Here is a 26,319-nt window from a genome sequence, read left to right as displayed (position 1 = left end):
GTCTTAGTTTCTTTTTTCTTTTTGTAACCTTTGAAAACTAATTTATCATATTCCTTTATTAGTCTAATTTCAAATAATATGTGCTTTTATTTTTTTTATTATTGGTTGTTCAAAACATTACATAGTTCTTGATATATCATATTTCACACTTTGATTCAAGTGGGTTATGAACTCCCATTTTACCCCTTATACAGCTTGCAGAATCACATCAGTTACACTTCCACTGATTTACATATTGACATACTCATGTCTGTTGTATTCTGCTGCCTTTGCTATCCTCTACTATCCCCCCCTCTCCTCCCCTCCCCTCTTCTCTCTCTACCCCCTCTACTGTAATTCATTTCTCTCCCTTGTATTATTTTTCCCTTTCCCCTCACTTCCTCTTGTATGTAGTTTTGTATAACCCTGAGGGTCTCCTTCCATTTCCAAGCAATTTCCCTTCTCTCTCCCTTTCCCTCCCACCTCTCATCCCTGTTTAATGTTAGTCATCTTCTCATGCTCTTCTTCCCTACTCTGTTCTTAGTTACTCTCCTTATATCAATATGTGCTTTTAAACAAATGCTAGAATTGAGGATAAATAAAAGATGAAGTTCCATTTCTGGAGTTTTGTTCCTATAATATTTGAAGGCTTTTGGGGGGACTATAAAATAATAGGCTAAATTTAATTTTAAAATATAGATTTTTTGTGTGTGTATGCATGTTGTTGTTTGTTTGTTTTGAGGTACTGGAGATTGAACTCAGGGACATTTGACCATCAAACCATATTCCTACATTCTCAGCCTCCCTTTTAAATTATTATTATTATTTTTTAATTTTAAGAGAGGGTCTCTCTAAGTTGCTGAACCTGACCTTGAACTTGTGATTCTTCTGCCCTAGCCTCTTGAGTAGCTGGGATTACAAGCATATAATACCCAGCGGGTCTAAACATATTAAGTTATTTAATGTTACCAGTTAAATTCAGTTGTAACCTAATTTTGTTTCATCTCTGGAAAACATGGCATTCCTGTGACCTTTTATATTCTGGATAATTTGATAGAGTGAAAATAAAAGGTTATTATTTTAATATTGCTTTTTCAGAATTTTCTGTTATTGTTTTAGGTGTTTGTAATACTGATAACTTCAGTTTGTTATCCATTACAATTGACTATGGTCCATTTGGTTTTATGGAGGCCTATAATCCAGGTATGTATGATTTACATATGTGTATGTATTTAATTTTTTTAAACCATAGGTTTACTTTAAATGGTTATAAATAATACAATGATGAAGTAGTAGAAAGAATTGGGTTCATTCATAAAATGGTTAGTTTTATGCCTAGTAGATCTTTTGGGTACCATTAATGATACAGTGAATCCTTTGGTGGTTTCTGCTTCTCTGAATTATATATTAGCGGAGATGATATAAAGTGTTTCAGGGAATATGTTGTCAGGCAGACCTGGGCTTAAGCTTTGGTGTCTGGACCTTAGTGTCTCTGAGCATTTGGAAACTTCTCACTTCACTAATATATAAAATGCAGGTAGCAGTAATCCACTAACAACTGGATGGTTCAGAGAGGGCTTTGTGGAGGATATGCACCTTGAGTTAGAGTTTGAAATATACACGTGGGCTGGGGATGTTGCTCAGTGGTAGAGCACTTGCTGTCTTGAATAAGGCTCTGGGTTCTATCCCCAGTACCCTCTCTTTTCCCCATCAAAAAAGGAAATAGATATGTGATAAACTATACATTCTTATAGGTTAGAAATGTATTCCTATATTAGGCAAATATTCATATTTTTAAAACTTTTAGTGTAAATAGGTAATAAATACTTTTGAATTAAATATCTAATGTCAGAAAAATTTTTATCTAATAAATGTAAATTTATTAAGTTTAAATGTAACCTTTAAACAGAAAGAAGCTATTTATTTATAATTATCCCCATTGTTAAACTGTGAAATCTGTTTTAAACAGATTTTGTACCAAACACATCAGATGATGAAAGAAGGTATAAAATAGGAAATCAAGCCAGTATTGGAACGTTTAATTTAGACAAGTTGTTGCAAGCTCTAAACCCATTATTGGATCTTGGGCAAAAGCAGATGTGAGTAAATCCTAAATCTATTAATTAAATCTATGTGAAAATATATTGTATAATGATAACTTTTTGAAAAACAAGAAATTAACATTTTAAATAATATTTTATTATTTAATAATAAAGGTGTATACATACCCTTTGTATAATATTTATGATAAAAATTTATGTATTTATTTTTGTGGCACTAGGGATTGAACATAGGGCCTCTCTACCACTGAGCTACATCCATGGCTTTATGTTTTCATCTGGAGATAGGCTCTTGCTAAGTTGCTCAGGCTGGCCTCAAAATTGTGATTCTTCTGCTTTAGCTTCCTGAATATCTGAATTACAGCTGTGTATGCGCTGTGTTGCTTGGATCAAGTTATGTAATTTTCTCTAGGACAATTTGGACTTTTTTCCATAATTATTAGGATAAAGTTTTTGTTGTGTATTGCTTTTGAGATGTTATGAAACCTTAGTTTATTTTCTGTTTGATCCAAGGGTGATTTATCACTATGTTTCTTAATTTCTAATTAGTTAGAATTATTTTGTCAATATTTTTATTTGTGGGCTGGGGATGTGGCTCAAGCGGTAGCGCGCTCGCCTGGCATGCGTGCGTCCCGGGTTCGATCCTCAGCACCACATACCAACAAAGATGTTGTGTCCGCCGAGAACTAAAAAATAAATGATAAAAATTCTCTCTCTCTCTCTCTCTCTCTCCCTCCTCTCTCACTCTCTCTTTAAAAAAATATATATATATATTTTTATTTGTGCTTTTTTTTTTTTAAATAGTACTGGGAATTGAACCCAGGGCCTTAAGCATATTAGACAAGTACTCAAGCCCTGAGTTACAATTTCATCTCTTGTTCATATTTTTATCACCAAAGAATGTGTTTGGTAAAATCTCTATTATTTGTGGGCCAATAAAATATTTTGGGACATGTTTAACAAACACATGTAAAAATGTATATTCCATAGTTAAAGGGTTTAATATATCAAAATGAGGGTGTTAATTGTGTTATTCAAGTCCTTTATGACCCTATTTTATGTATTAGAAAAGTTTGATTCTTAAGAGATGCATATTAAGAGCTTCTTCTTTAGGCTGGGAATGTGATTCAGTGGTAGAATGTTGCCTAGCATGTGTGAGGCTTTGCATTTGGTACCTAGCACTGCAGCAAAATACAAAACACAACAATAACAACAAAAATTCAGAACAACTACTTTAATTGCAATTTTTTTCTTTTTTTAGTACCAGGGATTGAACCCAGAGGTACTTAATCAGTGAGCCACATCCCCAGCTTTTTTTATTGTTTATTTTGAGACAGGGTCTGGCTAAGTTGCTTAGGCCCTTACTATGTTGCTGAGGCTGGCTTTGAACTTGTGATCCTCCTGCCTCAGCCTCCCCAGCCATTGGGATTACAAGCATGCACTACCATGCCTGGCTAATTGTATTTTTTTTAATCAAGTTTTAAAACATTGTTTGAAATTTGCATATTTATTATTTATTATTGGTACATACAGGTTTTTACTTACCTTTTTTTTCCCCAAAAAATATCTTCTACCTTTCATTGTGCTTTATCATTATTTTACTGTCACAACCCCCAACCTCTCTTTTCTTCTTCTTATTTTTTTTAATTTGAAATATTCATTCCCCTGTTGGTTTGGAAACTCTACTGAAGGAAAAAAAAAACAATTTTTTTCTCTACTGCTAATTACTTTCTTTTTCTGCCCCTTTCTCTATTATTATATGAAAACAAGTTTCCAAATATTTTCCAGCATATTTTCTGATTCTAAAAGTCTTAAAATACTAAGATTCTATATGCCCATTGCTTTCCTTTCCATCCCAATAGGATGAGACTTATTTTTTAGAATGTTTTCACATTTTACCTCCAGTTACCTGACTTCTAGAGTTTAATATTTTGAATTTTAGATTATTAGGTTCCTTTAAAGTATTCCTCATCTATCCCCCACCCCAGTACTGGGAACTGAGCCCCAGGATACTTAAACACTTAGCCACATCCCCAGCCCATTTTATTGTTTATTTTGAAACAGGGTCTCACTAAGTTACTGAGCTAAGTTACTGAGGCTAGCTTTGAACCCATAATCCTCCTCCTCAGCCTGGGATTACAGACATGAGCCATTGTACCCAGCAGTACCTCCTCTGTTTTTAGCATTCTCTCATCCTCTCATCCCTCCATTTAGAGTCATTTCACTGCTTAATACCATTTTTTTTATGGTTTCATCTTGAAATCTCTGCCTCAATTACTTTCCAAGTATTTCACTCATACAGGAAATATAGGCAATACATTCACTAAATTATGTAACCTTTAGTATTTTAATTTTACTCTGGTAAATGATTGCCATCAGTATATTAGCTAGTATGGGTTCAGTTATATGTAGCAGTGTTTTATCATTCATATTTATCTGCAGACCTAAGCCATGTTCTCCAGACTAGCTTTTTGGGTAATAAGGTGAAATTTTAATCTCCATCTATCAATTGTGTGGTTTCTCATTCTGAATTTATACTAAAAAAGGAACATGTTTGTCTGTTTAAAGCAAGAGTAAATAATGATTAGACAAATTTGCAATGTTCACAATTATTCAAATGGAAATATCATGTATGTATGTGAGTATGCATGAATGGTAATCTGAGAACATTAATAAAGGAGAATGTTTAGATATTTATTGATTTATTCACTGGACATTGAGCACCTTAAGAGCAAGGACAACAATTTAATGATTTCTATGTCTCAAATGTATTTGCTGGAAGTTAAGAAAATTAAGTGCAGTACTGGGATTGAACCCAGAGCCTTGCCCAGGTTAGGAAAGTACTCTACCACTGAGCTATATTCCCAGCTCTAAAATATGTTTTTCTTCCCACCACCTTTATCCCTACAAAATCTAAAATTTACCTTTTCCAATACACGATTCCAAACAGAAGTCAAGGCATATAGTGATTTTATTAACCATAGGTAGCAGAAATATTACTATAAAGAAGATAAATGTTTTACAGGTCTTCTATGATTTCCTTAATTTAATAAAAATATTGGTCATACAGTCATATAGTTAAAAATTGAAGTGGTGTAAAATGATGGACATTAAGCACTCACTGCCACCCTGTGTCCCATCAATTTTATATCTGATTTGCTCTGCAGAGTTCATTGATTCAACTAATATTTATTGAGTCTTAGGCATTCAAAGTGTTCCTGACACTAAATGCTAAGGCAGATAGCAATGAATAAAACAGCAGGAAAAAAAAGCCCACTAGAGCTTACTTTTGGAGGGTAGACAGTCAAAAAATAAAATAATTATATAGTATATTAGGAGAGGAGCACTATGGAGGAAAATGAAGTGAGGGGTGGTGAGTACAGGGAAGGAGGCATTTAGAATTTTTAAAGGATAGTCAGCACTTGAGCAAAGACTTGAAGGAGTTGTAGGAACAAACCATGAAAATATGTGGGGTAGGACACTAAGGGCAAGGGGACAGCCTGTGCAAAGGTCCTTAGGTGGAAGTATATGTGTGTGCTTAAGGAACAGCAAGATGCCAGTGTGGCTGCACAAAATAAGCAGGGGGAGGTTACAGGAGATGAGGTTAGAAAGGTAAAGGGAGTGGGACTTCAGAATGCATTAAGCTTTTGGATAATGTAAGATACACTTTGGCATGTTAAGAGCCAATTTATTTAAAGATGAGCTTAAGGTGAAGAACCTTTAAGTTTATATTTCCATAAAACATTTTACTATTAGACTTTCAGAAAAATAAAATGTTATCAAATTGGGTGAGGTATTTGTAATTAATTTGGTTCTAAGATGATTTTTTAAATTCACCAAGAAAGTCTGTTACTCTGTTGGTATTATAGATACATATCCACATTTATCCTTAAGCAAATTGTTTATGACATAATTTGACCTATACTATATCCAAATCTTTGAGACATTATATTTATAGTGATAATTTCTTTGAGCTTTAATATATAATTAAACTGCTAAGCTATAATTAGTAGCATGTAATCTCCATGTTACTGAATATATGTGAAGGTTCTCTTTACTCTTTTACAATTTTTTTAAATTAATTAATTTATTCTAATGTGGTATATATGACAGCAGAATGCATTTTGATTCATTGCACTCTTTATTCTTGTAAAAAATAATTTGAGAATGTTAATTTTAAATCAAAGTTTAACTCTTTCCTTTTTACTCCTCACCCAGTGCTGCTCAGATTCTCCATCAGTACCCTGCTCATTATTATGCAAGGTTTGTGAGTCTTGAATACAGATATTAAAACATCTTGGTTAGTTTGACAGTTGTTAAAATAGCGAGGATTTTAATAACAAATTGAATTGACGTTTCTCTTTGTAGGTTTAGAAAATTGTTCAAAGCCAAACTGGGATTACTTGGAGAAAAGGAGGGTGATGATGAGTTAATTGCATTTCTCTTACATGTGAGTTTATCACCTTTGTTAACATTTGCATTACTCTGCAGAATATTTTTGAAGTATTGAGATTGCTAAATGTATTAACTTTCATCAGCTCATGGAAAAGACAGAAGCTGACTTTACAATGACATTTCTGCAGCTCAGTGAGATTACTGAGAGCCAGTTACAGGAACTCAACATTCCTCAGGTATTAACTTGTGACAGTGGCTTCTTTCTTAATTCAGTTTTCTTTACCAGGTTTATTGACATACAATTTATATATCACAGAGTCCCACTCATAAACTGTATAATTCAGTTCTTTTTAAAAATTAACAGATTTGTGTAATTGTAACAATTTAATTATAACAATTGTAACTCCTTCTCCCATCACTGTGTCTTGAATTAAATGCAGTTACAAAACAGTTTTAGAACGGTTTTATCATTCTACAAAGATCCCTTGTGTTCTTCTGCAGTCAATCTTGTTTCTACTTCCAAGCAATTGCTAACCTGTTTTCTGTCTCTAAAGGTATCTGCTTTCTAGATATTTCATACACCTGGAACCACACAATATGGGATCTTTTGTGTCCAGCTTCTTCACTGAGTGTAGTTTCAAGGTTCATCCATGTCGTAATGTACATCAGTAGTTCTTTTCTCTTTATTGACTGTATGGCTTTATCCATATGTGGGTATACCACATTTTTCATATCCATTTACTAGTTGATAGACATTTTTGTTGTTTCCATTTTTGGGCCATTATGAATAAATGCTACTATAAATAATGATATACAAGTTTTTGTAGATATATGTTTTTATTTATCTTGGGTAGACTTTAGGAGTAGAATTGCTGGATTGTTTAATAGATTTAAATTTAACTTTTTAATAAACTGCTAAACTATTTCCAAAGTGGCTGCACTTAATTCAGTGTTAAGAATGTGTTGCCTTTTCATTTCAGTGCTAGTACATTGGATTTATGGAATGGTATGGGTATTATCAGAAGATTCCTATTTGTTGTGGAATTTTAGAACCATAGATCTATTTATAAGTCTCAAGTCTTTTAGATTGTAACCATTTTTTAGATTATTTTTGAGATTAAAGCCCAATTTTATTTTTATAATTTAAATTTCTTTACCTATTTATTTGTTGAAGGGCACCTAGATTGGTTCCATTACATTTTATGACATTCTCTGTATAGTTAATGTTATCTTTTTATAACTTTGTGTTGAAATCAGCCTACTCATGCATTTATTCAGCAAATACTGAGTGCCCACTATTGTTGAGAGCTTTAGGGTTAGGCATCATAATAAATACTTTATAAAATAATGAAAAATTATTAATAATAGTAGCTATCATTTACTGAGTGCTTATTAGGGAGGTGAGATACATTGTTACCAATAAGGAGATAAGACTGCCCCTCCAACGCCAGCAACCTTGGGTGGGGCAGCATCTTCCATTCCTACCTACTGGCTTCCATAGTCATTTTTGATCTAGGTAGCATGGAGTCAGTAAAGCCCATCAGAACTTTTCCTGCTTTCAGTTTTTCTTCATGAAACCACTCTTAACTCTTATGGACTTTTAGAACAATTCAAACATTTTCATGTATCTAGAAAATTTTAGTTGTGTTACTTTACTTCTTTCAGTAAACCTTCATTGACAGCCCAGTATGACTTAGATGTCCTTCCTCGTAGCTCCCTGAACAGCTTGCTGCCTGTTTTGATCTTGGCACTTTTCACACTGGTCTTGTAATGATGCATTTCCACTGGATACTTCTTTGGTTATGAAGAGACCAAAATTTAATCAGTTCTGTCTTTCAAATGTAGGAAAGACTTTAGCAAATAGTGTGCACTCACTAAATGTTTTTTGCCTATTGGCAAGGATTGGTGAAAGAAAACAACTTGTGAATACTGTAAATATGCCTGTCGTTCCTCCAGCTTCGATTCTCTTGGGGGTGGGTACTTACCACTTGGCCTTTCTGCCCTATTTATTGGTATTTGTCTATATGGCAATAGTACATTTAAGAAATCTGGTGGATTTTAAAGTGATTTTTCATAAAGACACTTTCAGAATCTAGAAGTTGCTAGATATTGTGGTTTATTAAACCTAGGGAACAGAAACTACTAATTTTGTATCAGAAGTGAAAACAAAATCCTAAAGTCCTTGTCATTTGAGGGAGTAGCTCAATATAGTAATAATGGTAAAATTTTCATTAGTCTTTAACTTATTTTCTGTTAATAGAAAAACAGCAGGATTGAATTCCTCATGCCCGAGGAAGCTCATCTGAAGGCATTTTCATGCTAAGAGCACTTTGTATGATGTTTTGGCTGCAGAATTTCATGGTGAAGTGTGCTCTGAGCAGCGAGTAAGCCCTTACTGGGTCTGCTAGCTCATTTGTACCAACAGCTCCTTCTCCCATCACTGTGTCTTGAATTAAATGCAGATGTGGAGTCCAGGGAGGAAGCCAAGGGCAGACAACTTTTCTTTGGGGCCCTACGTCCAGTCATAGTCACCAAAAGAAAGGCAGTATAAGTCAGAGGATGTAGTATTAGGGTCCTGTGGAATTTGAGTCTAGATGTCTTCACCTAGTAGCTGAATACACTTGAGCATTTCCAGGTCCCAGTGCCTCATCAGTAACACAGGCCATCAGTCTCAATCCTCAACCCTTCCCCTCCTCCTCCTTGATGAAGTGTAGTCACCTAATTAAAAACTCTTGTCTCCACCCACACATTCTCCTCACGCTACTCCTGGGAGAAACCATTTTTATTAATTTCTTATATGTCCTTCTAGCATTTCTTGGTGCAAATGAAAGTATATTGTATTTTTTCATATAAAAAGAGCCTATTTATATAATATAGGTTTTAATAATATAATATATCCTGAAGACCTTTCTACATCAATAAATAGAATAATTTTTATTCTTCTTGTAGTGCAAAAACAGTCTGTTGAAGTACCATATTTTATCTAACCAGTTCTCTACATTGGGATTTCAGTTGGTTCCAAACTTCTGCTATTACAGTGAATATAGGGTATTTCATTTGGTACAGATGTAGGGAATTTCCAGGAATCAGATCTAGGATTAGGACATATGCATTTGTAATTTTGCTAGATCTTATCAAATTGTTATAGGCTTTAATATTTTGTATTTTCATCAGAAATATGCCATTATCCCTCTGTAACTGTGGAGAACTAGTTTCAGGACCCCAATGGATACCACAATCTGTGGATACTCAAGTTTGTCCTATAAAATGATGGAGCATTTTTTTTTTTTTTAGTTGCTGATGGACCTTTATTTTATTTATTTATTTTTATGTGGAGCTGAGAATCGAACCTAGTGCCTCATACATGCTAGGCAAGCGCTCTGCCACTGAGCCACAACCCCAGTCCTCTCACACATAATTTTAAGTAATCTCTAGGTTGCTTTCAGTACCTAATATAATGTTAATACTTGCAAATAGTTATGATTCTGTATTGTTTAGGGAATAAAGACAAGAACAGGAAGTTGGCACATGTTGAGTACAGACCTATTTTTTTTCTGAATATTTTGATCTGCAGTTGATTGATTCCATGGATATGGAATCTGCAGATAAGGAGGGCCAACTGCCTTTTTTTTAAAAATTTTTTTGGTACTAGGGATTGAATTCAGGGGCACTGAATCTCTGACCCACATCGTCAATCCTATTTTTTTGTATTTTATTTGGAGACAGCGTCTCACTGAGTTGCTTAGTCCTCAGTTTTGCTAAGGCTGGCTTTGAACTTCTGATCCTCCTGCCTCAGCCTCCTGAGCTACTGAGATTATATGCATGCACCACCCCGCCCAGCTCAATTGCTTTTATTTTTTATATCTTTATTTAATTCATTTATTTATTAACTTATTAATGTGGTGCTGAGGATCAAACCCAGTGCCTCTCACATGTTAGGCAAGCACTCTATTTCTGAGCCACAACCCTAGCCCCAACTGCCTCTATTTTTAAGAGGGAAAAATTTATTAAAGAAAAAGATCAAAATAAATGTTGGAAAAGAAAATATTGTGATTTTCTTCAAGGTGTATTTCCCTGATATTATATTTAATTAATTAATTTTAATTAAGTATATATGACAGCAGAATGTATTTTGATTCATTGTACACAATTGCAGCACAACTTTTCATTTCCTGGTTGTGCATGATGTAGTGTTGCACCATATGTGCAGTCATTCATGTACCTAGGGTAATGATGTCCTCTCGTTCCACCATCTTTCCTGCCCCCATTCCCCCTCCCCATCACTTCTTCCCCTTTGCCCCATCAAAGTTCCTCCATTTTTCTCATGCCCCCCCCCACTACCATTATGGATCAGCATCCACTTATCAGGGAGAACATTTGGCTTTTGGTTTTGGGGGATTGGCTTACTTCTCTTTGCATGATATTCTCCAACTCCATTCATTTACCTGCAAATGCCATAATATTATTCTCTTTCAGTGCTGAGTAATATTCCATTGTGTACATATACCACAGTTTCTTTTTCCATTCACCTATTGAAGGGCATCTAGGTTGCTTTCACAATTTAACTGTTGTTAATTGAGCTGCTATGAACATTGATGTGGCTGCATTACTATAGTATGCTGATTTTAAGTTCTTTGCTATAGACCAAGGAGTGGGATAGCTGAGTCAAATGGTGGTTCCATTCCAAGTTTAAGTTGCCAAGGCTGACTTGAACTTGCAATCCTCCTGCCTTAGCCTCCTGAGCTGTTAGGATTATAGGGTTGTGCCACGATGCCCAACTATATACTTATTTTCTTAAAGTTAGAAACGGTGTCCTACTAATTTTTATATCCTGCATTAACTGTAGTTCCCAGCACATAGCCATCATTTCATAAATATTTTTTAAGTAAATTAATGGATAACTAAATAAAATGCGGTTGCAGATTAAGATTTTTATACAATAAAAGACTTCCCTATGTAAAAAAAGACTTGTTTAATGTAAGTATTCAGCATGTAATCTCTTATCTCTATTTATAAGAACTTCGTCCATTTTTTTTATTGGTTGTTCAAAACATTACAAAGCTCTTGACATATCATATTTCATACATTTGATTCAAGTGAGTTATGAACTCCCATTTTTACCCCGTATACAGATTGCAGAATCACATCGGTTACACATCCAAGTTTTTACATTTTGCCATACTAGTGACTGTTGTGTTCTGCTACCTTTCCTATCCTCTACTATCCCCCGTCCCCTCCCCTCCCATCTTCTCTCTCTACCCCATCGACTGTAATTCATTTCTCTCCCTTGATTTTTTTCCCTTTCCCCTCACATCCTCTTATATGTAATTTTGTATAACAATGAGGGTCTCCTTCCATTTCCATGCAATTTCCCTTCTCTCTCCCTTTGCCTCCCACCTCTTGTTCCTGTTTAATGTTAATCTTTTTCTCATGCTCTTCCTCCCTGCTCTGTTTTTAGTTGCTCTCCTCTTAAATCATGCCATTACCTCGATTTCTATGAAGTAGAATTTTAGAGTTAAATTTAAATAAGGAAAAAAAATTTTTTGTGAGAATCCCACTAGAAATAGCATTCTTTATAAAAATCTGGGTGAGTTATTATTAAAGGACATAAACAATGTAAATAAACATGAAATTAAAACAAACTGAGCAAATATTAATATAATAACCAATATATTGACATATTTCCTTTAGCAATTCTGGGCACTGAAGACAATTTCAAAGCATGAACTCTTTCCTACGTGGGTGTCCAAATACATTTTGAGACTGAAGAGGTAAAGTCATCTAATCACTTCCCCAAAAAGTATGTGATATTTTCATATTTTATCATTGTTAACCTATCAGGTTCCTCCCTTCAGTTTCATTTTTCAGCGTTTCTTTGTTGTTATTGTAGATGGATACAGTACCTTTATTTTATTTGTTTTATTTATTTTTTAATTTTTTAATTTTTTTATATGTTGCCAGGGATCGAACCCAGTGCCTCATGCATGCTAGGCAAGCACTCTACCACTGAGCCACAATCTCGGCCTTCAGTGTTTCTTTTTATCCTGGCCGAAGCACCTAGGGTTAACACCTCACCTGAGCAGAGAGCATTCACCTAGTCATTCAACTCTGATTACACAGCTCACACCCTGAGCCATGGAGGAGGGTCTGTAGGCTTCTGTCCAGTGTCTATTTATTGTCACATCATGCCTCATAATGAATTAGAAGCAGCCAACACGAAAGAGTAAAGGAGTTGAAGGTAGTAGCAGGTACGGGGAGAAGGAAGAGCCAGGAAAACCACAAGATGTTCAGGACAGAATAGGACTTTGCCACTTAATGGCCCTTGCTAGCTATTTATAAAAGGAACCCTCAAAAGGAAACCCTATGTAATCAAGAAAAAGTTAAATTATGTTCAGAAAACTTATGTTCAAGACAAGGAAAAGTATTAATGTAGTTTTTTTTAGACAAAATGGTTTTGTTGGGGGGTGGTAGGGGCACCAGGGATTGAATCCAGGGGTACTTAACCACTGAGTCTACATCCCCAGCTCCTTTTTTAATTTTTTATTTTGAGGGAGGGTCTTGCTAAATTGCTCAGGGACTTGCTAAATTACCAAGGCTGGCCTCAAACTTGAGATCTTCTTGCCTCAGCCTGCTGAGTTGCTGGGATTACTGACATGCACCACCACACTTGGCAAAATGTTAGGTTTTCATTGGATAAAATAAAAGAAGGTTTGGTGTTATCTAAAACTACCAAAAAAGGTAGTATTTTGTAGTGTTTATTCAAACTTGGTTCGAATATTGTTTCCTTTTTCTTTTTTTGTGGTTCTGGGGATCGAACTCAGACCCTCACACATGAAGGCAAGCACTCAACCACTGATTTACATCCCTAGTCCACCAATACAAATATATTTGTATTGGTTGTATATTGTAGTATCTTTTCTTCCCTTCCTATCATCCTTTCACACACTGATTCAATGTGATTTTTGAGTTTCGCCTCACTATTTATGTTGTCAAATAATTTCCTCCTGTTTTTTTTTTTTTTTTTTTTGGTGGTGGTGCTGGGGGTTGAACCCAGGCCTTGTGCATGCAAGGCAAGCACTCTGCCAACTGAGCTGTATCCCCAGCTTCTATTTCCTCCTGTTTATAAAAAGAATATAATTTGGGGAGATAATGGTTAATTTTGTCTTCTGTTCATTTTTAGTAACATGAATGACTCAGATTCTGAAAGAAGAAAAAGAATGATAAGTAAGCAATCCTTTTGATTTTCTTGATTTTAAGGATTATCACACGAAAGCAACATTTATAGAAAAATCAAAAAGCATTTTAGTTGGATTTAAGTGTCACATATGGGTCTCCCTAATTTTAGCAGATGTCTTTAAGAGTATGATAGCTCTGTTATCAGTAAGTTTTCATACTAATATTAAATAATGTTGTTTTAAAAGATAATAGACAAGTAAGTGGTTTGGGATCTGGTGGAAAGTACGTGGATTTGGAATAAGGCAGATAAATCTCATCTCTGCCAGTTTTTGCTACCTGATCTGAAAGGTATTTAACTCTCTAACTCTCAAGGTCTTAACTGTAGTAAAATGGGGGATATTTTATAAGGATGAGCAATAATATGTAGAAAGTATCTTGTGTCTGGACATAACACACATCTAATAAATGATAGCTTTAAAAATAGATATCTTTTATGTGTTGATTTTCAGTTTACCATGTAACTTCATACCTGGCTTGAGATGGAAAAAAATGAAAGTTAGTTCATTTTGTAATGCAGGATCTAGCAAGATGAAAGAAATCATGACAGAAGAACCTAACACTGCCTTGAGACTTGTATCAGGAGCTAATGTGTATCATCTGGATTTCGTTGCTGGTCACTTATTTTAGTCAGCTTTTTCGTTGCTGTGGCCCAAAAAACCTTACAAGAATAATTAGAAGAAAAAAAGTTTGTTTGGGGACTCATGGTTTCAGAAAGCTTAGTCCATAAATCGCCAGCTTCATTCTTTGGGACCTGAGGTGAGGCAGAACATCATGGCACAAGTGTGTGGTAGAGGAACGGAGCTAGGGATACATAACAGGAAGCAGAGAAAAAGAGATCTGGTCAACAAGGAGAAAATTATAAATCCCAAAGGCACACCCCCAGGTACCCACCTCGTCCGGTCACACCCTACCTACCTATCGTTACCACCAAATTATTCCTTATCAGGGGATTGCTGCACTGATTATGTTAAACCTCTTACATCCCAGTCATTTCACCTCTAAACTTTCTTATATTATTTCACATATGAGCTTTTGGGGAACACCTAATATATAAACCATAATATCACTTAGGTCCCTTTGGACAATCATTCAGAACTCATAGGCCAGCCCAGAATATCAATAATCTCAGCAGTTAAGAGAAAGAAGAAATTGAAAGAAAAATAATGTGGCAGTCTGTCATATTTAGATTTGTTTGGTTATAACAGAGTGGATGAGATGGTAAAATGAAAAGAAATTTTGTAAGCTCAAGGTTGCAGTTTTGCTTCTGTTATTTTAGAGAAATAATAAATGTTAAACAGTATGCTCTCAAGAAAGTGAGAAAAATCAATTTCCACAAAAGACAGTGGCATAATAAGCAGTTTATTTATTTTTAAGTTACACTCCCATATATTATATTTAACTGATCTATATATTGAAATATCTAAAAAATTGGTTGCACGAATTTATGTAACAATGTCTACCAGGGATATAGAATTAAAGAATAATATGGGCATGAAGAAATAAACATCTTAAAGGAATGTACAGGTCAGTGAAATCTGAGTCCTCAGTTCCCTTCTGAGCACATTCCTGGCCTGGATTTATTGTCCTCAGAGGAGCAGTATAGTGTGGGCTCCGGAAATAGGCCCGCTAGACGGTGTCAGCCTGTCACTGGACACCTCACTGCTTTTTCTCTCTGGTGTGTAATTATTTCTTATTTATTGGTTCTTTTTAGTTGTACATGACAGTAGAATCCATTTTGATATAATTATACAAGCATGGAGTATATCTTATTCTAGTTAAGATTCCATTCTTATGGATGTATATGGTGGTGGGATTCACTGTGATGTTCTCATTTATGTACACATGAAAATTATGTTAGATTCATTCCACTCTTTCTTTTTTCTATTCCCCTCCCTTCCCTCCATTCCCCATTGTCTAATCTACTGAACTTCTCTTCTCCCTGCCCCTTATTGTGGGTTAGCTTACACATATCAGAGAAAACATTTGACCTTTGGCTTTTCCAGACTGGCTTATTCACTTAGCATAGAAGTTTCCAGATCTGTCCATTTACTGACAAATGTTATAAAATTCTTCTTTATGGCCGAGTAATAGTACACTATGTATATATATATACCATAATTTCTTTGTGCATTCATCTGTTGAAGGGCACCTAGCTTGGTTCCATAGCTTAGCTCTTGTGAATTGAGCTGCTATAAACATTGATGTGGCTGCCTCACTGTAGTAACTGATTTTAAAGCCTTTGTATATATTCTGGTATATAATTTTTAACTCTTTATTCAGTTATAACTTGATAACCATAAAATTTGCCCGTTTGAAATTATAATGATTTTCCCCCAAAATTAAAAAAGCTGTGCTATCATTATGATCTAGTTTTTAAGCATTTTCCACTTATCCTGACATAACTTTTGTTTCCTCACCTATACAAAGCATTTAGATTATTGCAGAAATTAAATTAGTGGCATATAGTAAGTACTCAACTACTGCATTATTACAGAGCACATTAACTATCTTTGTCACAGGAGTGTAGGCAACCCTGGGATGAATATAATGTATTTTTTGGTTTGTTTATTTGTTTTGGTGTCAGGGATTGAACCCAAGGGAACTTGAGAACTGAGCCACAACCCTGGCCCTTTTTATTTTTTATTTGGAGACAGGGTCTCACTAAATTGCTTAGGGCCTTGCTTAGTTGCTGAGGCTGGCTTTGAACTTGTGATCCTCCTGCCTCAGCCTCCCTAGCCACTGGGATTTAGGTATGTGCCACTGTACCTGGCGAGTACAGTATTTTCTAGAAACCAGAAGACTAGAAATATGTTGCCACTTAGAATAATTTCAAAACATTAAAAAAAAGAGTTTTTTTTTTTTTAGCTTCCTGTGACACTCAGGACAACCACTGGGGTTTTTTGTTGTTGTTCAAAGGTGATACTTCTGATAATGTTTAATTTTATGGGACTTAAGATTGATTAGGAATAGTTTTAGTCTTTTGTGACTGTAAAGATTGATGATGAATAGTCTATTCTACAGTTGTAATGGAAAAAATTAAGATTGTCAGACTTTCAGAGGAAAGTAGCTGATATCCCCAAATGATATCCATTTATTTAAAATATGTTACCTAACTAGCTCTGGCATTGTATGATTTAGTTTATATTGCCAAGAATATTTTCTTAAAGCCATGAAATACCTACATTGGCATTATCTACATTAAAATTTGTTTGGTTGTAATTCTTCTCCAGCACCAAATGGATTTATCCAGCACTCATTACTAAGCCCAATTATGTACCTTTTTGCACTTGTCACATTATTTAAAGCTGAAGTCTCCAGGATGAATTAGATTTCTGCCCTCAAAGAGCAGTGATCTAGTGAATCAGTGCTTATCTCATTATATAAACTCTGGTTGGACTTTGTTGGGATATAATTCTCATTAAGCACTGCTTAAAATTTTATTGCCAAAAGAAATAACTTCAAACAGAAGTTTCCAAACCAGATAAGATTGTACAGAATCAAGTAACTACTCAAAGACTCTTATATAGGTAGAACGTCCCTTATTCAAAATGCTTTTTTCAGATTTCAGATTTTTTACATTTTGGAATGTTTGCATAGATTTAACTGGGTGAACCTACCTATCAAAAATCTGACATCTTAAATTTTATCCTGAGTATTTCTGCTTGCAGCTGCAATTCCTAGCGTCTTTTAATAGTACTTCCTTGCTAGGTTCCTATAAAGCATTTGTCATATTTGTGACTCTTAACTGGGTGACTGTACTCTCCCTCTCAGCCTAAGCTGAATGTATCCACAATTCACTTTACATATCAGTTACCCATTTCTATAAAGACTGCAAATACACTATTTGTATATATGTGTTTTTATTATAAAGGAATTCTGTATGAAAATGAAATCTTGCAGAAGAATTTTAAAAGAACCCTATATTCCCTTCATCTAAATACAATTACTACTTACATTGTGATGCATTTGCCTCTAATATCTTTTTTTATGTGTTGGTTTTTTTTTTCTTTTTTGGTACTGGGGATTGAATCTGGGACACTTAACCACTAAGTTCATCCCATCCCCTTTATTAAATTTTTGATTTTGAGACAGGGTTTTACTAAAGTTGCTTAGGTTCTCCCTAAATTGCTGAGGCTGACTTTGAACTTGTGATCTTCCTGCCTCAGCCTCCGAAGCCAATGGGATTGCAGGTATGTGCCATTGCCCCCGACTCTGTGTGTTGTGATTAGGAGAAAATATAATAGTGTCATAATATGGGGTAATATTCTTTCTTTGCCTCTTTTATTCCTTCTTTCTATCGAATTTAGGGCCTTAAACATTCCAAGCATATGCTCTCCTCCTAAGCTATATCCCTAGCCCCTATCGTATAATTTTTTTCACTAAAAATAAATTAAGCATATTTTCTTGCTATTTCATTCATTTTTAAATATCTTTATTTGTTCTTATTAGTTAGATGTAACAGTAGAATGTATTTTGCCATATTACACATATGTGGAGTATAACTTCCCATTTTTCTGGTTGTACATGATGTGGATTTACATTGGTTGTGTAGTCATATATCCACATAGGAAAGTTATGTCTGATTCATTCTACTGTCTTTTATATTTCCATCCCTCTCCCTTCCCTTCATTCCCCTTTGTCTAATCCAAAGTACTTCTATTCTTCCCTATCCCTCACCTCTTATTATAAGTCAACATCTGCATATTAGAGAGAACATTCAGCCTTTGTTTTTTTTTGCATTTTTGTAGTGCTCAGGATTGAATCCAAGGCCTTGGAAATGCTAAGCAATCACTCTACCACTGAGTTATGTTCCCAGCTATATACTATATATGTTTTATGACTGCATAATATTACTTTGAAAACATATGTAATGTTTACTTAACCTATTCCCATATTATTAAATATTTCAGTAGATTTTAGTATTCCTTTAATACAAATAATTCCTTTTATGTTTAAATATGTTTCCTTAGACTGTATTCCAAAGAAGTAGAATTACTGGATCAAAGGATCCTTACTTTTTAGATTATCTATTATAATGACAGATCTTTAAAAGTTGAAATGGAATAGGTATGTTCTCTTCATTCCAGTAATTTGGAAACTGAAGCTGGGAATCATGTAACTGATCTCTTCAGAATTCTCAGAAGATCTGTTAGGCCAATGGAAAGAGCATGCCTCCTCCCGATCCAGTTGATAAATCTTTTTAGAAAATGCTCATCTCAAATAAAGACATGGTTCCTAGAATTTTTCAAAATGTACTATTATTGACATACTTTTTAAAAAAAATATTCATTTTTTTTAGTTGTAGTTGGACACAATACCTTTGTTTTGTTTATTTATTTTTATGTGGTGCCGAGGATCAAACCCAAGGCCTTGCACACACTAGGCGAGCACTCTACCACTGAGCCACAACCCCAGCCCCTGAAATACTTTTTTAATATGAAAAAAATGCACATTATTGTAAAAAAAATACAGGTATATAAAGGGTTTTATCACGTGACCTTTCCTGTTTGCTCCTCGGCATAATCCACTCAGTGCAACTGAGTCAGACTGCAGTTCTTATGCCTACAGATGCTAAAGGCAGAAACTGTTTTATTCTTTCACTTTCCATATGGGCAGCTAGGCCTAATTCAAATGAACTATCTACTTTCCTTTAGCTTTATGGAATGCTTAATAAGCTTACAATGGTGGAAAAAAACAAATTAATGATGAAACTAAATAAAACAGATAATGATCATGATGCTAAAATGTTTTTATATATCATAATAAATATTCAACAATATTTAGAAACATTCAATATTGTCTGACACTGACACTTCTCTTTTGAGCCAGTAAACTTTTAAAAGATTAACTAATTTCACTGGTGATTTAACGTGGCCTTTGTTCACTCAGTAATTTATTGTTCTAAGATTACTTTCTCCTCTGGGTTAAGCTGTGAACCCTAGGTATGTGCTGAAGAACTGGATGGCTGAATCTGCAGTACAGAAAGCAGAAAGAAATGATTTTTCAGAGGTAAGATGATTGACTTCCCTGGTTTATTTTTATTAATTTTAAATGTGACATATTTAAACATTTATTTTTTTTTTATAAACATTCTCAACCATACCATTACCAACACCAGCTTCCCACATTTCACTCTGCCCATTTTTCTTGTATATCAGAGAATCATTTTTCTCTTATTTCTACTTTAATGTGTTCACATTTTTAATTATTCATTTTCATTTTAAAAATTCATATGTATAATATTTGAACTTCTGAGGGACTGATTCTGCTGTTTATTGTTTTTGTTTGGGCATTTTTGAGTTTCAATCTCTGAAATGTAGTTGAGGGTATGTCATTTCAGAGGGCATAGTTAGCATTTGGTCCTATCAGGTTAGAATTATCCTGTGCTTCTACCATGGCACTGCCAACCTGAGTCCATTTTAAATTAATCAGCTAGAGCTACACATATCGGCATGAACGAATCTTACATATAATGTGAAACATAATAAGCAGGAAGCAGAATAATTTTACATTGTGTTATCATTTAAATACAGTAGAAAAACATGCAAAAACATACTAGTAACATGCAATATGGCTTCAACCATATTGGAAGTATTTGGTTTATGAAACTGAATAGAGGATACACAGGTGCTTGTTATATTATTCTGTATATCTTCTCCACCTCAAATCTTTCATAATTAATTGTTTAAAGATACATTACACATAATGTATTCTTTTAGGCCAAAAATAGCCCTGGCACTGAAGTTGTCAATGACCATCCTATACCTGAAACAGATAATATTGATGGTCATGGCCCTCTTTTTCTCTAAACTTATCACAGCCTAAGATGTACTCACAGCATGCTGTGTAGTCACTATCAACTGATAAGAGTTGGCATGTAAGGGAAACTATTTTTGCTATTTCTAATTCAGAACTTGCACTAACTTTTTATTTCAGTAGTCTAACTAGCCTGACAATTTTAGGTTTTCATTTCAGAAAATGGAATATTTTTAAATGTAATCTTTTTATGGCACTAAGGAAAACAAAGAGAAGGAAATAACTCAGCATTTATCACTTGATAAATTTATCTGAGCTGGGGAAACTGAAGTTGTTTTGTTGGCCTGTTTCTCCTTCTTTCCCTAGCTTATATTCTTTCTCTTCCTCCAAATTATATTTGAGTAATAATACATTGCCTACTGGGTGGAGTGGAAGGATAGGATTTCTTAAGTTCAATGACTTTTATTTATTTTCCTGGTGTAGGGGATTGAACTCAGGACCTTGTACATGCTAGGCAAGCACACTACCACTGAGCTATATCCCCAGATTGATGTGACTATTATAGATCACACTTGGCCGCCATCACCACAGAATGATATAGGACAGGTACATAGCTTCCAAGAGGGCAACATCAGGTTCCTTGTGTTCAGGAGTTTTTACAGCAGTACACACCAGCAGTAAGGCCCAACAGTGAATCCTGGGTGCAAGGAGACAAGAGCCACAGTGGGAAGATTCAGGGGTATCCCTGGCTTAAAAGATTCATACTGCACAGAAACCAGTCTCTCATCACAACTTGATAGAGTTTCCAAAGTCTGCACAACAGACTATACCTACAGGTACCACACTTAGGAAAGCCCAAAGCACTATATCAGGTATTTCCAGTTCTACCAGTCCTTAAGCAATTGTCAACATAGTCAATATTGTATGGTGATACTATTCATATACCATATATCAGGTTAGCAGGGGAACAGACCTAGAAACTAAACTAAAGGTCAAATTCTCATTTCCTTCTCAGGAGAGGGAAAAGATTTTGTTAAACCTTTGTACATGTAGCCCTTTATATCTGCAACTGGTTTTCTTCTTCTTTCATCAAATATTTCTTGAGAATCCACTCAATGCAAGGCACTGGAAAGAAGTGTAAAAATCTAGCTGGGATGTTTTTAAACTAGTAGGTGAGATTGATAGATATGCAGCTAACTTCAGTAAAAGGACATGGTTAGTAAATATTTGGGGGAAAGTTCCAGGAGGGGCTCTAAGAGCATTATGTTTATTATGAGGCAGTCTTCCTATTTAAACAATAATACACATAGCCAAGAAATAAGTGAAAAAATGTTCGACATTCTTAGGCATTAAGGTAATGCAAACCAAACCTACACTGAGATTTCATCTCCAGTAAGAATGGAAATCATCAAGAATATAAATAGTAATAAATGCTGGTGAGGATGTGGGGGAAAAGGAACATTTATATACTGTTGTGGAATTGTGAATTAGTATAACCACGATGGAAATCAGCATGGTGGTTCCATGGAACGGAACCATCATGTGACCCAACTATACCACTCCCCGTTATTTATCCCAAAGAATTGAAGTCAGCATAGTATAGCGATGTACACATAACTGTGTTTATAGCAGCACGATTCACAATATCCAGATTATAGAGCCTGCCAACAGATAATGGATAAAGAAAATATGGTTATGTATGTAATGGAGTTTTATTCAGTCATAAAGAAGAAGGAAATTATGTCATTTGTAGGAAAATGTTGGAACTTGAGAGTATTATGTTAAGTGAAATGAGTAAAGACTCATTAAGTCTTTTCTGTCATATGTGGAGGCTAGAGAGAAAAAAGGAAAACAAAGTTGGAGGAACTCATGAAATTAGAAGGGAGAACAGTAGAGTAGAGGAAGGGGATCAGGGGGAAAGAGGAGAAGAGGGAGAAGGGAGGTACTGGGAAACGAAACTGACCAAATTATATTATATACATGTAATAATATGTCATAGTCAGTCCCACTATTTGTATAATTATAATGCACAATAAAAAAATTAATTAAAAAATAAAAATTAGGATAGTGGCACCTGCCTGTAGTCCCGTCTAGTAAGCTGAGGCAGGATGGTTGCTTGAGCCCAGGGCTTTGAGGCCAGCCTGGCAACATAGCAAGACCCTATCTCAAAAAAAAAAAAATTAGTAATATAATAATATGGCCTTTTGGCTTTACTGTCTTAGTGTAGATAATCATCCACCTTTTTAGTTAGTTCATTTGTTTAGTTTGAGACAAGTCTCAACTATGTTGCCCAGCGTGGCTCAAGCTTGTGAGCTCAAGTGACCTTCCTGTCTCAGCCTCCTTAATAGCTAGGACTATAACTGCACACCACCACATTCAGCTTCAATCACCTTTTTCTATCAGAATGAGGCATTTCCTTCATAATACCTAAGGAAGTCACAAAATCACCGAAAATATACATTGTGGTTTTGGACTTTGTTGAAAGATGTGTCTTAGAGCCTCCGTTTATTTTCATAGGGCAAAATTCCACACGAGGAAGCAACATGAGTTGGAATCTATGCCCTTGATTTGGAAAGTTTGCAAATCATTAACAACCTTTTATTTTTCAAAATATTTTAGAAAATTATAATCCTCAATGCTGTGAAGGAATCTTGAAATTACTGGGATATATTTGTAGTCTTTATGGAGATATATATATATATCATTTTGGTCTAAAGTAGTACTTAAAAAAATTCTGTGGAATAATAAATAAATAATTATAGTTGAGGTTTTGATAAAAGATAAAATATATAAAGATTTGCAAATACATTTAAAATGTACCTTGCCACTTTCGAAATTTAGAAAATTAACAAGGGTCCTGAGTAAGAAAATCTGTTTTACCTACTTGAATTGTTTAACTAGGTCCGTCTTCTCCATCAAGTACTTCGGCGTCCTTTCCAGAAGCATTTCGCAGCTGAGAAAGCAGGCTACGCCTTACCAACTCCTTCTTGGGCTAAAGATCTCAGAGTCAGTTGCTCATCTTAATTTGGGAAAAATCAATTAAAAATACTTCTATTATTGAACTTAACATGGAATAATCTATTCAGTAAATTCTTAATTATCATCTACATTTTGAGGACAATCCCATGTTTAATAATAATGATTATATGCAAAAATATTTTTAACCAAATAAATTGGACCTTATTCTTGAAACATCTCTGTGATCATTTTTGTTCTAATCAATAACTTAATGGAAGAACAAAATGTTTTTAGCAAAACAATGAGTTAACCTCAATGACTAAGAAATCTTATGACAGTATTTTAATCAAAATGGTTTGTAGGTATTCATCTAGTACTTACTAAGTATTATGCATTTTGGGGTACATTGATAAGCATGTAGTTTAATTGTACTCCTAGATTTTTTTTCTGTTATGGAAACATTTCCTGAAGTAGAGAAAATATTTTTATGACTCCAATTTATATTTAACCATCTTACTAATTATAAGTGCATGACCAATCTTCCCTCACCTATATAGCCACTGGGTTCAAGATATATATATATAAACAGCAGAAAGATCAGTAGAGGAGAGGAAAGGGAACAGGGAGAGGGAGGAGAGGGAAGGGAAAGGTAAGTATTGGGGACTTAATTGAACCAAATTATATTCCATGCATTTATAATTATGTCAAAATGAATCCTAACATTATGTATAACTAATATGAACCAATACAAAAATGAAGAAATTTAAAAGTTTCTAAGGCCCAATTATTGAGTTGAATCATCTTAATATCATACCAGCTATTGTTTCTGTGATCAAATCAAATATGTGAATCATAATAAAGATCTAAATGTTCTCCCTTTGAGGATTTACGGTAAAATCTTACTTCAGATTCTATTATATGGCAGGTTAAATGTTTCCTATAAACTGTCAAATGCTGTAGTTTTAGTTGCAGTTGACCTATTACATGGGTCTTTGTCCTGATGACATTATATAAAAAATTGTATAGTTTTTATGAACCAAGATATAGGATTATTGTCTTAATCCTTGCACTCTTTGCCACATTTCTAGCTCTGCCCTGGCTTTTGCACTTGCCCTCATGCAAAGACCTCACTTAGCTTCATGAAAAAAGAACAGATTTTGCTTTGTTTCCAGGGCCAATCTAAATAATCACACTCAGGCATAGGAGCTGTCTGTGAAGACCTTCCAGTCAGATACCAAAGACTGTTCCACTGAGTGAAAACTGCAGAGATCATGATCTGGTGCCTGGGTCTGTCAAAAGCAAACTTCTGCCCAGGATTCACTAACTAAAAGCAGCACAGATTTCTAAGACTTCTGTCCATAAATACATGGTCAACTATGTCAATATTTTGACTACAAAACTAATTCTCTTCAGTATCTTGCCTAAAATACACATTATCAAATATTAAAATTCATGAACAGTGTAGTTTTAATTTTTAGTTTTCCCCACTATAAGGATATATGGTATAGATGGAAGTTATTGGGATGTGATCCATCTCCGTGGCCTGATTCCTTCCAGAAGTGACACTTCTGGGGTCTCAATGAAGCCCATTAAACCACATCCCTCTCTTCTACTCTCCCATGTCCTCACGTCCTACTCTCTGGACCCCTCCTGATCCACAGTGATGCATCCCTACTGCCTCTTTTATCATGTTTGGCTAAAGATGGTGGGACAAGGAAATGGCCTTTCCTTACCTTGACCGATGCTGTACTTTTTCAGAGAATTTTTCCAGTTAGGATGAAAGATAGCCAGGCTGTCCCGGCCTCTTTAGACAGAGTTGACAGAAATTTGGGAATTGCAGAGTGACTTTCCTCCATCATAGGGACTGAAAAGTACAGTGACAATGCAGAGAGTAACAATGTTTGCAAAGAGGTAACAATGAGGTAAAAGTATAGAGAAGAAAATTGAGAAATGAATTGTATTTCCAGGAACCACTTCTAGGGCCTGGCTGAGAGTCTAGGCACATGCTTGGTTATTGGAACTGTGCCTCTGATCCACAGAATAAATACCACCTTTTACTTGAGCTTTTCCAGTTGATTTTATTACTTAAAGTCATAGTCATCATTGATAGAATGGGCTTGACTGTATTTTCAGGGTGCCTTCATCCTTAAGATTCTGTGGCTGTCAGATGGAAAGAACACTTTTCCTTCCTTCTGCAGATAATGACCATGAACACCTTTGAGGTTTTTAGCCTGAAATAAACTCAGCCAAGCACTACTCTTTTGCTTACAATGGTCCTAAATTCTAAGTTATTCTCAAAGATGAATGCATTTTTTGATCTGCAAACTAGGTGATAATTTTGATTCAGATAAGTAAATCCAGATTATAATCCTTTTGAAGGACCTTTTGTCCTGAGCCACCGGGTGACTGGCCTGGACAACTGTGTGTAACAATAGATATTTATCTCTCTTTGTTGAACTTTAAATCTCCAAATCAGTCTGTGATCAAATCGTGCCATTAATACCTTTCCTATATTGTTTCAGGATCTGCATAATGGCCAGGCTTTGGTCAGGTATCAGGTAAGCTGTGTTTTCAGTGCAGTGACATTAAAAAATCACAAACTAAAACAAAAAGGAAAGAGAACAAAATGAATTGTATTATAAAATATTGATTTACCTACTATTAAGCATTTGCTCAAAAATTTAAGAGCACCTTTTCTAGATGTTCCTTCTTTCTATTAGCCTACCTTACCAGCTTTAATTACTAAATATTTTGATTTTTAAAACTGAATGTAAGTGTCAATTTAGAGCTTAATTTTCTCTAAATACTAAAATCCAAGATTAATCATCTTCCTTAATTAAAAAAAGACAATGTTTAGTTGTAGGTAGACACAATACCTTTTATTTTATTTTTTAAATTTTTATGTGGGGCTGAGGATCCAACTCAATGCCTCATG

The 26,319-nt window shown here is 34.8% G+C and overlaps 1 protein-coding gene across 1 annotated transcript in view; it reads left to right on the top strand.

The window, feature by feature from the left end:
• Nucleotides 1-23,594, top strand: part of LOC113196603 (protein nucleotidyltransferase YdiU-like) — a 42,982-nt gene extending 19,388 nt beyond the window's left edge. Inside the window, 9 exon segments of the mRNA XM_077802467.1 lie at nt 1,099-1,182; nt 1,949-2,078; nt 6,258-6,302; nt 6,408-6,489; nt 6,578-6,670; nt 12,126-12,205; nt 13,615-13,658; nt 19,600-19,679; nt 23,328-23,594. Of these exon segments, the coding sequence (XP_077658593.1) occupies nt 1,099-1,182; nt 1,949-2,078; nt 6,258-6,302; nt 6,408-6,489; nt 6,578-6,670; nt 12,126-12,205; nt 13,615-13,658; nt 19,600-19,679; nt 23,328-23,450 (761 nt within the window). The 3' untranslated portion in view covers nt 23,451-23,594.
• The last annotated feature ends 2,725 nt before the right edge of the window (nt 23,595-26,319 follow it).

The sequence above is a fragment of the Urocitellus parryii genome, chromosome 9, assembly GCF_045843805.1.
Source record: "Urocitellus parryii isolate mUroPar1 chromosome 9, mUroPar1.hap1, whole genome shotgun sequence".
NCBI lineage: Eukaryota > Metazoa > Chordata > Mammalia > Rodentia > Sciuridae > Urocitellus > Urocitellus parryii.
Note: the sequence above shows the minus strand (reverse complement) of the source record. Positions and strands in the feature narration are given on the sequence as shown.